Source organism: Medicago sativa, chromosome 4 (assembly GCF_051527215.1).
Source record: "Medicago sativa cultivar Bolivia chromosome 4, Bolivia_mono, whole genome shotgun sequence".
Taxonomy (NCBI): domain Eukaryota; kingdom Viridiplantae; phylum Streptophyta; class Magnoliopsida; order Fabales; family Fabaceae; genus Medicago; species Medicago sativa.
Window position 1 is genome coordinate 88,008,328 of NC_140752.1, and position 15,774 is coordinate 88,024,101.

The following is a 15,774-nucleotide window of genomic DNA, read 5'->3' on the forward strand; positions in this document are numbered from 1 at the left end:
ATGTTTTACATGGAAATGGAAATACAACATTGGTGCATGTTCTTAGGGAACAAAATATGTGCGCAGATTTTATGGCTAAGGAAGGATCACATGCAAGATGCTCTGCTCATTGGAACATCCCTCCGCCTGACATGGAATCTCTCATCCTGAGAGATAAGCTTGGAACTTAATTTCGACTCTCCCTCCTTTTTTCTTTTTTTTTGCCTCGTTACATTGTAACACTACAAAAAAAAAAAACATTAATTTAATGAAAACACCTCCTTTGTCCTTTCCTCCATTAAAATCACTCCCTTCTTTAGAACTAAACAGACCCTTAGAAAAAATTTACGATCCATTTAAGTTCCACAAAATTAAAAAAAAATTATTCTGCGAAATTGGGCAATTACCTTAAACAAAAAAAGGAATGGGTTATTTTTTTTTTGTCTAGTAGCCTAGTGGCGTCTAGTAGCCTAGTGGCTAGAGCTCACACAATTAAATGTGGAGAAGTGGGGTGTCCAGGGTTCGAACCCCAGCCCCTGCATAAATTATGCAATGTCGCTACCAACTGAGTTAAGCTCACGGAGACATGAATGGGTTATTTATGTCATCATTTAATTACTCGTTTAAATAAATAAAAAATGGTTATAAATAATGTTTTTTATACGCCCTCCAATCACTATTATAAACAAAATTTTATTCTTTAGAATCATTCAATAAATGATGTATGCGGTCTATATTATAAACCATATTTATTACTTACTCAATGAACAAAAAATATGAATTTTTGCTTATAATAGTGAATGGAGGATGAATGTACTTACCGTAACTTTTAATTTGTTTTAGTTATAAAAATAGTTTCTTTTCGAGGGTATAATTATAAAAATGGTTAGGAATATTGTTTATTTTTTGATAACAAGGAATATTGTTTATTGTATTTGTGTTTTTCTTTTAAGTTTCGGGTTGTGCATAATTTCCTTTGACGAGGTGCATAATTGGTTAGAAATGCCATTAATGACAATTTAAAATTATGGTATTGTTCGAAGGGCCACAATATTTTTTATTCTAAAGCCATTATAAATCTGCCTTAAATATTATTTTACGTATGTTTTCATTGAAATATTACTTTACATATTTGTTGTGAAAAAAAAAAATTACTTTACATATTTATATATACTGAAAAGTGTTTCACTACCAAAAAAACAAGTTTCATTACAAAAAAAAAATAAACTGAAAAGTGTTTATTATTGTATGGAAATACGATCTAATGAGTTTTTTTTTCTTGTATTGGTTGTGACCGAGGTTCGAACTCAGACCTTGTATATATTATGCATTGCCCTACCAACTGAGTTAAGCTCACGAGGACAATTTTTTCTTTTCTTTTGACAAAACGGTCTAATGGTTGAATTTTTTATTTTATTTCTTTATGAAAGGTTGTGAATTTTTTTAAAATAAAAATTCCGAGTATTGCAAAACAAAAATGACAATGACAACAAGAAAGAACGTGTAAGTAAGCAATTTCAGGCGAAAAAGTAGCAATAAAAATTGTTTGAAAAACTAAATTATTTCTTACCAAATAAAACCTCGTGTTAATTTTTTAATTTATATTCAATTAAAACATTTTGATGAAAAAAAGGAAGATAAAAATTTTGGTATAATGTAAGAGTTAATACTTAATAGGGAGAAATTGTAGGAGCTTCACCACCTTCAATTAAAAATGATGAAAAAATGGAATATAAAAATATTGGCAATATGTAAGAGTTAATACTTATTGATTTAGAATCTCTTGGATAGGGGAGAAATTGTAGGATCTCACATTATTGCATGATAAGACAAACGTGGTTCTTCCCCTATAAATAAATCCTTTTAAAATTTCACAATGCAAAACAAATATTGTACTCAAATTCCACCATGAATATGGATAACCTAAGAAAGAAAAACACAGGGCGTAGAAAGATTGAGATCAAAAAGCTTGAAAAAGAAACCAACAAACAAGTCACTTTCTCAAAGAGAAGACAAGGTTTATTCCGAAAAGCGAGTGAACTTTGCACTTTATGTGATGTTCATGCAGCCATCATCGTGTTTTCTCCTGCCGGCAAACTACACTGTTTCGGTGAACCAAACACTGACCAAATCCTTAATAGCTACATCAATGGAACCATTGAGTTTGATGTTTCAAACTCAACAGGAAATTCTTCAACCTACAAAGAGTACAATAAACAATATGAGGAGGCACTAAAGGTGTTGGAGATGGAAAAACAGAAACTTGCTGATGTTGAAAATTTGACTAAGATTTGGAATATGGGTAATTGGTGGAATGAATCTATTGATGAGATGAATAGTGATCAGCTTGAAGAATTTATGGAGTCCATTTCTGAGTTGAAGAGGAAGCTACTTGAAAGGGCTGATGAACATGCGAATACCATGATGTTTTCTATGTTGTAGAATTGTGTTTGTTGTCGATGAATAAAGTTTTCTTTCAGTAGTTTCCTTTTCCTTTATTTTCTTTTGTTAGGGTTCTTTTGGTCTGCACTTTGTAGTCTGCAATCAATATTCAGTTTAATGGTAATTTTATTTGGATGTTTTTCTCACACCATGTGCTTATTTGATCTTTTTTTTAAAAAAAATCACGTCATCATGATCTTTTCGTATAAAATTATTATCAAGGACTAAGGATCTGTATATTACGAATTGAACCCATTCAATATTCTGTAAACCCAGCTCAACTGGCAATCTGATATTGCTAGGTTGGATACCTTTCGAACCTGGAATCCGTCGTCTGAGTTTGAGTGATATTACATTTGCCACTCAAAATTGTCAATTTCCACAGTTGGCAAATTAGTGAGGTATAAAGATTCAAGGAACAATGTTATCTCAACCTGACTATTGACTGATGAAACATAAGTTCAAACTAAGGTAATGAAATTAAGTAAACTAACCGCTGCTACACTATTAATAACAAAAATAGACAAGATTTATTCACACATGTGTAGATACAACAAAACCTCATGCAACTTCACTTCAAGAGGCTAAAAGATACAGATGACTACTCGTGAATGAAAATTAAAAGAATGTTAAAAAAAAAGAAAACAGTAAGAAATTATGTATCGCTCCAGTTATCGTCGTCTTCACCATCATCACTTGCGACAACCTGCAATTTTCTCGATTATGGATGCAATGTTAGATATCAAATGCAAACGCCAGAAACGTTAAGGAGAAAGAAGAACGACGAGTACCTGTCGGATTGCATTTGCTTTCTCCAAAATTGCTGTAACTTTGACGTTTGCAGTGGGACCCGTTATAACATTTGACTTTCCTGTTACTGTAGGTCTCAGGTTGAAGGACTGAGCAAATTAATGATAAAGCAATGCAGAAGTTAGATACAATAACTTTGATTACTTGATTTAACTTTGAATCATCGTGCAAAGTTAACGTTATTAGAGATAACTTTTTTTTTAAGAAGGTTTGATTATTTTAAAATTTGACAATTTAGAGGACGAAAAATGAATGTTTACCATTAAATCATTGAGATTTTTAATGACTACTTACTTTGGTTCTGATTTGATAAAGGAAATCTTCTTTTTCATCTATCTCTTTTCCCATTCTCAACTGGTTTGCTTCTTTCTGACTATTCAACTTTGGTGGTCCGAGCTGCAGGAAAGGCAGAACAAGACGAACACTTTGTTAGATTCCATTAGCAATCATAGTTAAATAAATGTAATATCTGAGAAAAAAAGATGCAAGACCAAACGAGTACCTTTTCCTTCAACTTATTTATAATAGCGTCATAAGACTCGAAACCATCGTGATTACGTTGTATTTGCTCAACCTTGGCATGCCTAGGTTGTTGGAAGATAGTAGATTCTGGAAGGCTTTGATCGCTAAGATGTTCGGCATCTTCAGACATAGAATTTTGTGTCTCATTTGACTTATCCAACTGCGGTTTTGTGACTCTCCATTGTGTTGGAGGAACTGGAGGAGGTGGTGGTGGTCGAGTAGGCTCTGCATGACTATGTGATGTAACATCTTTATTGCATTCATGATGTCTGTTACTTTCTTTCTCATGTACAGGATTCACATTTTCAAAACTTGGAAAATCAAGTAAAGGCCCTGATAAGGAAGGTTCCACGCCATTCATATGTTCATTGTTTATGTCAGTGTCATTATTGGACAATCTGCCATGTTCTTTGGTACTCAAGCTAGATTCAGCTGATGAACTTCTGTGAGGAGAATCGTTTACGCCATGGTCACTGCTTTCGGGAGTTTCATCAGATTCCCATTGATCAGAATCATAGTCAGAGCGAGGGGTATGGCAATCATCTGATGCACAAGGTGATGATCTACAGAAAGTGTCATCACCATCAGAGTGAGAGCCCAAATCGTCCATAGGAATCGAAGAGTCTGGGACCAATTGGAACGATGGAAACATATCCGTTATACTTTCATGATGATTACCTCCATCAGGAAATTGCAGTTTTAGCTTTGAGGTTTCAAGTCCACTGAGAGGTTGGAAGGATATTTTCATATGTTCAAGTGGCGGTGAAGGAGGGAGTGAATCTATAGGATATCTGAAACTATCTTTCTCTTTGAAGGTTGTCTCAGGTTGTTGTGAATGTCTTACAACGCTGTTTTGTTCACTCTGCTCCAATATAACAGATTTCAAAGAACTATAGGGTCCAGATTTTTCATCAAAAGAAACTTTGCGGTTGAAGCTTTTTATTAATAATCTATGACCAAGTCCAAACACCTGCAATGAGTTTTCACCATTTCCCTGATTAGGTTCAGCACAATCCTTGGTGTCAGCGACGGCAGTTAGAACAGTTCTAGGTGCAGTCGCATTGACTTCCGCCAAATTGTTTCTCTTAGTGTGACCATTATTCTGCTGAGAACCAATGGAGGTATATTCAGAGGCACAAGCCTGGTCATCATATCTAGAACTTGATTCCTTGAGAATCTGTTGAGGAGGAACCTTTTCTGATAATTCATGTCCCTCTTTGTGAGTGGAATCATTGCTCTTTTGTATGGAATTGCCAAGTGAACCACCATTCATATCATTTTTCAAGCTCAAAGACCCTTGATTTAAGGAACTTGACATGGTAAAATCAGGAGGTTTTGATGGCTCAAGTCCTAATAATCCACCATTAGTCCAGAACCTAACCGAATTATCACTCAAAGACTCTTTATGTGTGTCTTCATATTTGAAGATATTATTGATCTTACCTGCATTTTCATCTGGTAATTTAGAGCCAGAAGATGGTGTATCAGTTATAATGGGTGTTGACACTGCATCACTAACGGTAGGAGAATCAATGGAGGTATGAGTCCCTACTAAGTGATCCAAAACAGAATTATCATGTGTGTGAAGATCTCTTTCAGAGATGGGACTCTCAGAGGAATGAGAATCATCTACATTATTGGTTATTTCATTGGTAGAAGAAACATCTGATGAACTCACATATCCCAAATTAGATGCATGTGGCTCTGAAGTAAGAGGAGCAGTTTCTGGTAGTGTGTCAGGAAAATTGTCAAACATTTCTTTGCGGTAAGGAACATCTGATGGACTTGCAGGTTCAAAATCAGATGAATGTGGTTCTGATGTGAGATGAGATATTTCTTGCAGCGAGTCGGGCAAACCATGGATTGCTTCTTCGTTTGAGTAAAAAGTGTCTCTTGTCACTTTTTCAATATCAGGAATATCTGGTGTAGTCGCCGATCCCAAATTAGAAGCATATAACTCTGATTTGAGAGGAGGATTTTCTTGTGGCAAGTCAGGAATATCGCTGTCTAATAAATTAGAATGAGATTCAGTGCCTCCATTTTCAACGATTTCAGGAGTGACATGTGAGGCGAATTTCTGCACCTCTCGTTTTGTTTCATAGTCAAGATCAACTTCGGATTCAGAATCGATGGAGTTAAGAGCATCCACGAAATTATCATTATCAGGTTCACTATCAATATCATCTGCTTGAATCTCTCTGAAGACTGGTTTCAGGTTTCTTTCTTCATTAAATAAAATATCATTGTAATCAATATTTGATATGGTAACAGCCTCACTCACATGCATATCTGAGTCACATCTTTCCACAAGCCTCTCTGGAGTTTTATCTGTCTCACAGGCTTGACTATTGGATTCCAATATCTCTTCCTTTTCATCCCAAGTAACACCTGACGAAGAAGAGGCAATTTGCTTTTCCAAAGAATCGTTTGAAATATTATCATCTATAGGAGGAGATATCGACTTAGGAGGAGATACTGACTTAAGAGTATCCGTTTTTGGTGTCAACCTTGAAGAGCATGGTTCTTTACAATCCTGCTCATCAGGTTGCATGGAATTATTTGGATGGAAAACACATTCAATAAAGCCAGCACCAGACTTTGAATCAAAAGAATTTGAACGATCTTCCACGTCTGATTTCATTGTCATGTCTATTGTGGAGGCTGTTCGCGAAGAAGTCCGTCCATTGATTGAGGGAGAAATAAATTGCATACTGTGTAATCAATACACTCTGTAAGTGTTGATTCTGAATATATAATATGTATGCACTATGGAAACAGAAAGTATACCTGCCACTATTTCCAAGCATCTGTTCACCCCTCAAAAGTCCGCTGTTCCTTCGTGATGACCGTCTCTTCTGTCAAACATTTTTCATATAAGCAAAAATAACTTTTTTCAAAGAAATTAAATGCATGCTTCTTTTGGGAACAAAACTTAGTTAAAAACACTCATCCCACTGGAATACTTGGATCAATGTTGTACCTTGCTTTTACGGGATTTCCTAGCCTTTTCAGTCTTCTCAGAGTATCGTTCTTCTGAATCTGCAGATACTCTTTTGAAGAAGGTTGGATCTGAATATCTCCTGAAGCAAGATCCTGGACCACCAGTATCGAATCTGATTGACACAAAATATTCCATTAAACACTATAGGACACTTTATTTAAGCAGGATTAACCGAGAGTACCATCAACAAATTGGAAGTTGTTTAACTGTTTAAGCATTAGTAACTAACTAATCTTGCTATTCTTAAACAGAAAAACAACATAGCGGGAGGAAGAAATTGGTTAACTATTTAAGCTTTCGTACTTAGCTAATCTTACTATTCGCAAACAGAAAACAACATAGGGGGAGGAAGGGAATCGAAAGAAATTCAACATACTTATCAAGCAAGTGCATTCGCGGAGGGTCGCGGCATTCTTCATATGAATCCATAATAAAGGGAGGCAAATCATTGTATATGAAATGATTTCGAGCAGTTTTTATTCGCGGATGCCATTCACAACCTGAAAGAAAACTGGTTTTCATTAAAAACAACTATATTGTCCGAATATCAAAATCACAACCATTTAATAATGTAATATTCTATAATTTGGAGTAAAAACTATAGATATATGTTATTTGTGCAAATCTACCCTACTTCAACTTGTTTGCTCAAATATTTTCTGAGTCGGGTTAGAGTTAATGTGCTTCTTTCATAACATACATAACAAAATTTCCACTAAATTCAGACATCAAAAATCATAAGAATAATAATAATATTTCCAGTAAATTCACATGCAGAATGAGATCATTGTCTAAAATAACCATACCAGCTGTGTAGGCAAAGTGTATATGACTTGTTTGTGCCAATACAGCCTTCTCCAAGGGAGGTAGGGAAGCTTCAATGTTTTGAACACGAACCATCAATCTATGACTCCTAGAAGCCGTTGTCGTCACTTGCTCCTGCAGACCATGAAAAACCTCTGCTGCAAAACTACATTTACAAAAAAGTTTCATCGGTAAAACTCAACATGAACACAAATAATAGAAAGAAAACTAAACTACTTAGACTAAATATCATTCACAACAAGGACAGGGTTTTAAGAAGAATAGAGAAATTGTCACAATTATCAGGGATTCTTTAATTATGTTTAACCAAGAGAACGGTGCCCGTGTTAAACACGTCAGCAGGCATGTCCAATAGGGAAACTTTGAGCTATGAAGACTTTAAGAAAAGCATGATAGGACTATTGGAGAACTTTTGACCCATGAAGCACCAAACTTGCGTTTTATTCTCAATTCGAATACTGTATTTGATACATGTTCAAAACTACTGCTTTTGGCATTCTTTATTTGTGAAGTACCCAAATCAACTTTATTTATTTTTTTGTTACCATGTTATAATACAAAGTTTTCACAACCATTTAACAGTGACTAATCTCCATCGGGGAACCCATGGTTACACAAGGTGAGTTCTCCCCTCCTAACCTAATTTTCTCCATACATAAGAGTCAAGGATCCAACCCCTGACCACTTGCTTAAGGGGCCCAAGTCCCATACCCCCTTACCTCTTGGACCAATCTATTATGGCCTATACCCAAATCAACTTTTAAAATAAGGAGAAATGAAAATCTGTCTAATTTTGATAAAGTAGAGACACTTTAGCCTACAGTCTACGAGGTTTCATTACAACTTAGACCCTTTGGTTTGAAAAAGGAATCCTCAATTTCTTTGATCTGATATGCAAATATCAGTTCAGCATTTTCTAATTTCTGAGTTAGTATACTTCAAGGCAAAATTCTACTCTATGCCTACAACCGTTTGAACGTGCACAACTCTTTTTATCTCAAGCAAAATCATATTCTGATATCAAATATGTATCATATCTATGGAATGTTGTTACCCTAAACAAGGATTTATATCAAGCAAAACTAACAAAGTTTCACAATGGCATTCAGATTAGTCATAGTGCACCTACTAAGGACTATATTATCTACAGCTGTTTTTTCAGTAGAAAACAGAGTTATTTTGGTTAAAAAGGAGGAACCTCTAGAAGAAGTGGAAGAAAAACCAATCAATAGTCAGCTAATGATATTAGAACAAGAAAGCATGTTTAGACAAATTCACTCTGCATAACCATTGCACCTGATGTACCACTTAGACTGTTGAGAAGCCAACAGAATTAGAGTAATTATCCAAATTGTCTAGAACTGTAAAGTTGAAGTCCATCCAATAGAAAAGCTCAACAAAAATAAATAAAAAAATAAAAAAAGTCAAAGAGCATTTTGTAAGCTCATTAATTGAAACTTGGCCCAAAAATCTATGAAAATGGACCTAAAACCTGAACAAGACTCAGCCAAAGAGCCACATCCAATCACTACCAAAATCAACTGTTTCAGCAATCCACAACCTCCAAAGCTCTGAACCATTAAAGACTCAAAACCACATAATTTCTTTTGAAAAATCCCGGTATCCGGCCAAAGACTGACTAATCTTGGAGACCAATCCCACTGTCCACTGGTGCGGCTCAATTGAAGTTAGAGCAAAACTCTGTATGAATTGGCCTAACACAAAAATTGTTGGCACCGAGCAATTCGAACCTAAGACCCAGAGAAGAACACACTCCTAGCTCCCAATCCTTCACCACCCCATTTCCCAAAAAAAATTGCAAGTGCAACTACTGTTTATTTAATTCATGAAGGAAAAAAAAAACAGAAAGAATAAAAAAATAGAAATTGAAAAGAAAAACATACTCAGCAAGATCACCAAGTTGTCTCAAGATCCCAACAAGACCAGCAACAGCAACACCATCAAGAAGTGCTTTAGGGTCATCTCTATTAGCATCTCTGTATAGCTCAGGCCCACCTAAACCAAACTCATTTTTCACCTGCAACCTCACAAGAGGCATCTTGAAAAATCAAAAAAAGAAGATGACCCTTTGTTTATTTTGTTAATAACAAACTGGTTGTGAAAGCAATGAATATGTGGATTGTAGAGTGAATGAATGCAAAGGGAAGCAATAAATGGAAGAGTAATTAGAGAGAGAGAGAAAGTAGGTGGGTGTGTGTGAGGATTGAAGCAGGTTAACAACTAGTAACTGCCAAAGAGAAAGAAGAAAGAGTGAATAGGAGAAGGTGAAGTGTACGGATCCAGGTAAAAGAGAAGAAGAAGGACATTGCCAACTATGCAAGCCAAGCCATTCTTGAACTCAAAATCATTGTCTCAGACAACAACATAGAGGGGACCAGTTAAAGTACTATAATACCCTTCTTGTTTGGTTATATTGTCTTGTGTGTCTGGAAAGTGTTAGTCTGCAATCAGCATGTTGAAATTACTGGTTTGGCCTTTGTGGAGTAAATTTGACTGTGGTTTTGGAACTTTTCAACGTGGGAACCATAAAACTTTTTTTTGACTTTTGGGAATTTAGTCAATATGGTTTAACCAAAATGCACCAAATGCATAAAGTATAAGTTCAAAATATTATGAAAATTGCTGTTGACACATGTGCAAAAGCTGAGACACACATGTAAATGACTAAAATACCCCTTCGGCAGTTAACTGCCGCAGAAGTAAACCGGCTGCAGTTAACTGCCGAGGAAACTTCTGCAGTTAACTGCCGAGGAAACTTCTGCAGTTAACTGCCGAGGAAACTTCTGCAGTTAACTGCCGCAGAAACTTCTGCCGTTAACTGCAGCAGAAAATGAAAACCCAGAATTCATGGTTCTGCAGCCACTTCCTCTTCTCTGTAACTAGATTCATCAGAAAGAGCCGCAACAACTTCACTGTGGATTGACCAATTAATGGTATCCAAAAACAGACCAGAAGTAGCTTTTATATGTATATTTTCATCAATGTGATTCCTGTGGCTGTGATAATCATCTAGACCATCTTTCTCAACAGCAATCTCTTGCCTTAACAGTTTGAATCGACAAGGACAGAGAGAAATGGAAGGAATACTTTTTTCCAAAATAATATCACATGCCTTCAAATAAACCCCTGCACAATCACAAAAACAATTTTCTCTTTTAAAATCTGGCACTGAAATTGAAAGGACGGTAAGATTACTCATCTGAAATATAATTTAAAAAGCAAAAGAAATCATCAAAGTATGACGCACAACCCACCAATATAAAGATGATAACTCAGGCTATAGTAGCAAAGCAAGCTTTTTTAATTTATCACGCAAAGAAAATATAGCATACTTTTAGCATAAAAATCCACCAGAAACAAGAGCAAACTTCCATAAATCCTTAAACTTCTCTCCTGATGCCATGTAAATTTCAAAAATATAAGTTTAAGTACCAGAGCAAATCCATTGCTTATAAAAATAACAAATATTTAGTTACAGAGAAGAGGAAGTGGCTGCAGAACCATGAATTCCGGGTTTTCATTTTCTGCTGCAGTTAACTGAAGTTTCTGCGGCAGTTAACTGCAGAAGTTTCCTCGGCAGTTAACTGCAGAAGTTTCCTCGGCAGTTAACTGCAGCCGGTTTACTTCTGCGGCAGTTAACTGCCGAAGGGGTATTTTAGTCATTTACATGTGTGTCTCAGCTTTTGCACATGTGTCAACAGCAATTTTCAAATATTATTCCAATGTAAGTACATTAATTGGAATACAACAACGATAAAATTTGAAATGCACATGATGCCTAATTTACGTACAAAATACACTGTTTATTTTGTTAAATATTTTAGTGGTCAATTTCATCTCTCAACATGGATAAATGGAGAATTTAGAGTTTGAACTTCAACTCTAACACAATGTAATGTTCATATCACCTGAATTATGTTTATGGAAAAAGTAATTTGAGTTTACTACTTATACTTCATATTTTTGTGGGGATTATACCCGTTATACTTATTTGTAATTTTAAAAGTATTTATGATTCAAGTCAATCGGTTATGATCGAAGGGTTATAACCTTAAAAAATTTGTACGCATATTAAGAATTTATTTAATTAATGGTAAATTGTACAAAAATATATTTATGTTAGTCATTTTATAAATTGAAGAAAGAGAAATTATTATTAATTAAAGTGATATTAATGTCCATTTTATAATTGTTTCCGAGAAAATTTGAAGTTTCTTCGTCCCTTGAATTTACAAGATCAAGCTCGTAAGAGTTTACCATTGATTACTATACAAATCCCAAATCTTGTTGTGTAAAGATTATAGATATTCTACAAAAACAATCTAATAAAATAAAATATATGAATTATATTACGACTATAATTGAAAACTAAATAAAAATTATCAGGGCCGTCCCTGAGAATTCGGAGGCTCGGCTCAGGGAATGAAAAGAGGCCAGTGATAAAATCAAAATGTATTTTTTTTTTTTAAAAGAGCAATAGATAATATAAAACGAGTTTAGGCGAATACCTTCAAAAAGAGTCTTCATTCGCACCAAAACGAGACTTCCTACGCGTATTTACTGAAGCAAATTCATCAATCAACTCTTCGTATTGTATATTTGGTGAGGTTAGACATGTAAGATTATTAAGAGGTCAATTTGGTGATAATTATCTAGAGTAGATAATGTGGCAACACTAATGCTTCTTGTTCACCACCTATGTTCTTGTTGCTTTGGATTATGAACAAGAGCTTGAGACTGCAAAGAGAAGTTCTTCAATTGAGGAAAACTATGAACTTCCTAATGGACAAGTTATCATAATTGGGGATGAGAGGTTCCATTGCCTAGAAGTCCTTTTCCAGCCATCTATGATTGGAATGGAAGTTGCTGGAATGGAGATATTAAGGGGGCCTAAAAAGCAATACTCATTTTTTTTATTGGAGGATACTATTACTACTACTGGGTATAAAAAAAATTGAGGCCCATCCTTGAGGGAGGCCCAGCTCGTTTGAGCTGTTTGCACCCCCTCAGGGACGGCCCTGAAAATTATAGAGTATTAGATTTGTCCATTTCTAAAACACTCTTTATTTTAAAACAAAATAAAAGTACTAAAATAGTCACAATCTTAAAACGGACGGGTAGTTGCATGGGGAAAACTTGTTATGTAATCTTCAAAAGAATAACTCATATTTTAGAAGAAAAATAAGATGTATGCCCATCATAATTTTTGCTCATGGAATAGATAGCGTGATATGCGAGAAAGTGATGTGTATGAACACGAAAATAAGATGATATTGATCTCTTCGAGTGACAATTACATACGGATAGGTTTGATCATGATATTTCAATTCAAATATTAAGTATGATCGACAAATTTGTTTCTATATGAGGGGTATGTATAGCTGGAACATTAATTAGTCAAAAACTATTTTTTTATATAATAGTAAAAAAAAAAAAAAAAAAGCTATTTATGTGAGGGGGTAGTACTATTACTATATGTATGAAGTTTGTTACAATGGGGAATTGTGGATTTTAGAAGCATGTTCATTAATAGATATTCATAAATACGAATTGCTTGAGCTGCTAAGGAATGGCAAATGCGTGTCACACTTTATTATCCCTTATTTCTTACTAATTTCTTATTGCAATAGTTGGCATGGGCCATGGACCATATATTTAAACCTTAAGTACAAATTTGGCATTTTGTCAGGGAAAAAGAAATAATACAAAATTAGAATTGCTTGAGCTGCTAAGGAATGGCAAATGCGTGTCACACTTTATTATCCCTTATTTCTTACTAATTTCTTATTGCAATAGTTGGCATGGGCCATGGACCATATATTTAAACCTTAAGTACAAATTTGGCATTTTGTCAGGGAAAAAGAAATAATACAAAATTAGAAAATGTAAATTAAAAGAAAAAAGAAAGTGATAGAAAGTGATATGTCATTAATAAGACTATGGGGGCAAAGGATACATATCATTTGGTGTTGAAAATTGTTGTTCACGCATTAGAGAAGGTTGGGACACACATGTAAAATACGCTTTTGCCCCCTCGGCAGTTAACTGCCGAGGAATTTGAAATCCGGCTGCAGTTAACTGCCGAGGAATTCCTCGGTAGTTAACTGCCGAGGAAAGCATTTATGCAGACAGCAGGTTCTGCATTAATGCTAAGCATTTCCAAGCCATTTTTCGGCCAGTTTTTACCTGTAATTTTACCAGAGCATTTCCATATGCAATTCAAATTATACAACAATGAAACTCGGTCATAAACAAGAAAAATACAATATCTTTTACATATGTCTATAATTAAATCAAACCGACATTTGGTTCAAACCACACAAAAGTTTGAAATTCATCAAAACGGAACATAGTGTCCATAATCAAACAACACATTACAAGTCATTACACATCATTACACATCATTAAATTAAATCCCTACTTACATTCATTACAATTGCATATGGAACGAACATATATATATATAATACATTATTTTCCACCATATTCCTAAACATAAATCCGACGTCGCTATCGTCTTTAATAAGCCAAGGCATATAGCTTGCCGTTTTCCATGTGAATTCATCTCTATCTTCTCCTAGGTCTATCATTGGCATTAGAGCAGACAAGTGACGTGTATATTGATTTTCACCAAGATGCTCAAAATAAGTGTTAAGTTGTGTCTTCAAATCATCAATAGAGTCCGTCGGTGTTATCATAACCTTAACCGTCTTTTTAAACGCGCAATACCTAACACGCCCTTCAATTCTTGCAACCTCTGACATGTTTCACTTGACAAAAGCTTTAACAAAATAATCATAGATTAGAACAAAATTAAATGGAATGTAATAACGAATAAATCAAATGTGCAAACATTAATAAGCTATAAATAAGTATTGCACTAGTTTCAAGTCAATAAAAGTCATGTTATCATATATATCAATATAAATTACATAATGTTACTTATATATTGGCCACAAAAAATTGGCATTACAATTTTGACCCCAAAATATACGTCGGTGTAATTTCTACCAAAAAAAAACGACTAACACCGACAAAAAAATCCCTTGTTAATTGCCAAGTGATTGGAGAAGATCAAGTGACATAAAATCTTCCTCATCTTCCGCAATAACTTCAAATTGTTGCTTTGGTTTTTCGGGAGTGTCCAACAAAATAGGCGCCGCTTTGTTTGATTCCTTTTGTGGTTTTGGCAGTTTGTTTCCACTTTCAATAGCCATGAGCTTTCGGAACAACTCATGTTGATCCAAATACTCATCTTCCCAAGTCACCGCATCTTGTTTCTTGTGATTGTGCCACTCCGTAGATGATGGAGGTAGTGGACAACCATTCCTCAAGTAAATAAGCACAAAGTGATTAGGAATTACCCCAAGGCACATGATGGGAGTTTTTTGCTTGCCCGGCGGTGGTGGCCCTCTTAGTGGGAAAAAAGATTCTGAGTTACCAACTTCAAGATTTGTCAACACAACCACACACCTTTTGTAATAATTGGCAACAATGTGCCCCATGTCCGGAAAAGTCAACCACTTATCAACAAGATGTGCACAACTTTTTGTATTTGCGGGAGGATGTAATCCATTTAAAATGTAGTTATAACGATCCTCACCCGCAAATACTTCAACATAATCATCTCTGTGATCTTTCAATTCTTGAATAAGATGTGTACGAATCATGAGATGATTTTGTTCGGTTAAGCCCACGAACTCGGCTATAGCCCGGAATCCACAATGTCCATCGCCAATAACATCCACCACTTTTTCAATAAATGGAAGCATGAAGCGTGGCATATAATCAATAGGCCTCATAACCGGGATAGCCTTAGGCTTTGGATACCGAGAAGGTGGTGGAAGTGGGGAAATTGGTGCTTTACCAAGACGAGCACCTTTTTTCCTTTTATATGATGATGTTGTTAGTGATGGTGACGGTTGACTATCCGGATTTTGGGAATCAACAACCTCCCAAGAAGAAGGGATCCGGCTAGTGGATGTAATTCTTCCTTTAGACCTCGCAATGTCCACTTTTTTCTTGGCTCCCTTGGTTGTTGCCTTTTGTGGTGGTGGAGACATCATGGTGGTTTCAGGAAATGCCAATTGCCGCAAAGCCTCCTTGACTTCAAGCTTCATTTGGAAAGGGAGTTTCTTGAGACGTTCTACAATACCCTTCAACTCATCATCCAC

General features: G+C 35.3%; 1 protein-coding gene and 1 pseudogene across 1 annotated transcript; one reads left to right on the forward strand and one right to left on the reverse strand.

Moving 5' to 3' along the window:
* The first annotated feature begins 1,748 nt into the window (after positions 1–1,748).
* On the forward strand, positions 1,749–2,556 carry LOC146933332 (agamous-like MADS-box protein AGL62 pseudogene; annotated as a pseudogene).
* Positions 2,557–2,901: 345 nt separating this feature from the next.
* LOC146933333 (protein SCAR3-like) lies at positions 2,902–9,898 on the reverse strand. Its single transcript, XM_085705123.1, has 9 exons — positions 9,484–9,898; positions 7,561–7,724; positions 7,131–7,254; positions 6,734–6,866; positions 6,541–6,608; positions 3,734–6,464; positions 3,526–3,627; positions 3,213–3,320; positions 2,902–3,127 (listed from the first exon to the last, which is right to left on the reverse strand). The coding sequence occupies exons 1-9, from the start codon at positions 9,636–9,638 to the stop codon at positions 3,077–3,079; spliced, it is 3,636 nt and encodes a 1,211-aa protein (XP_085561249.1). The 5' UTR covers positions 9,639–9,898; the 3' UTR covers positions 2,902–3,076.
* Positions 9,899–15,774: the final 5,876 nt, after the last annotated feature.

Excerpts from the sequence above, each read along its gene's own strand:
- LOC146933333 (XM_085705123.1), bottom strand. The coding sequence starts at position 9,638 with ATGCCTCTTGTGAGGTTGCAGGTGAAAAATGAGTTTGGTTTAGGTGGG. Across the intron at positions 6,867-7,130 it reads CGAATGCACTTGCTTGATAA|ATTCGATACTGGTGGTCCAG; the intron begins GTATGTTGAATT and ends TGTGTCAATCAG. Across the intron at positions 3,128-3,212 it reads AAGCAAATGCAATCCGACAG|GTTGTCGCAAGTGATGATGG; the intron begins GTACTCGTCGTT and ends AGAAAATTGCAG.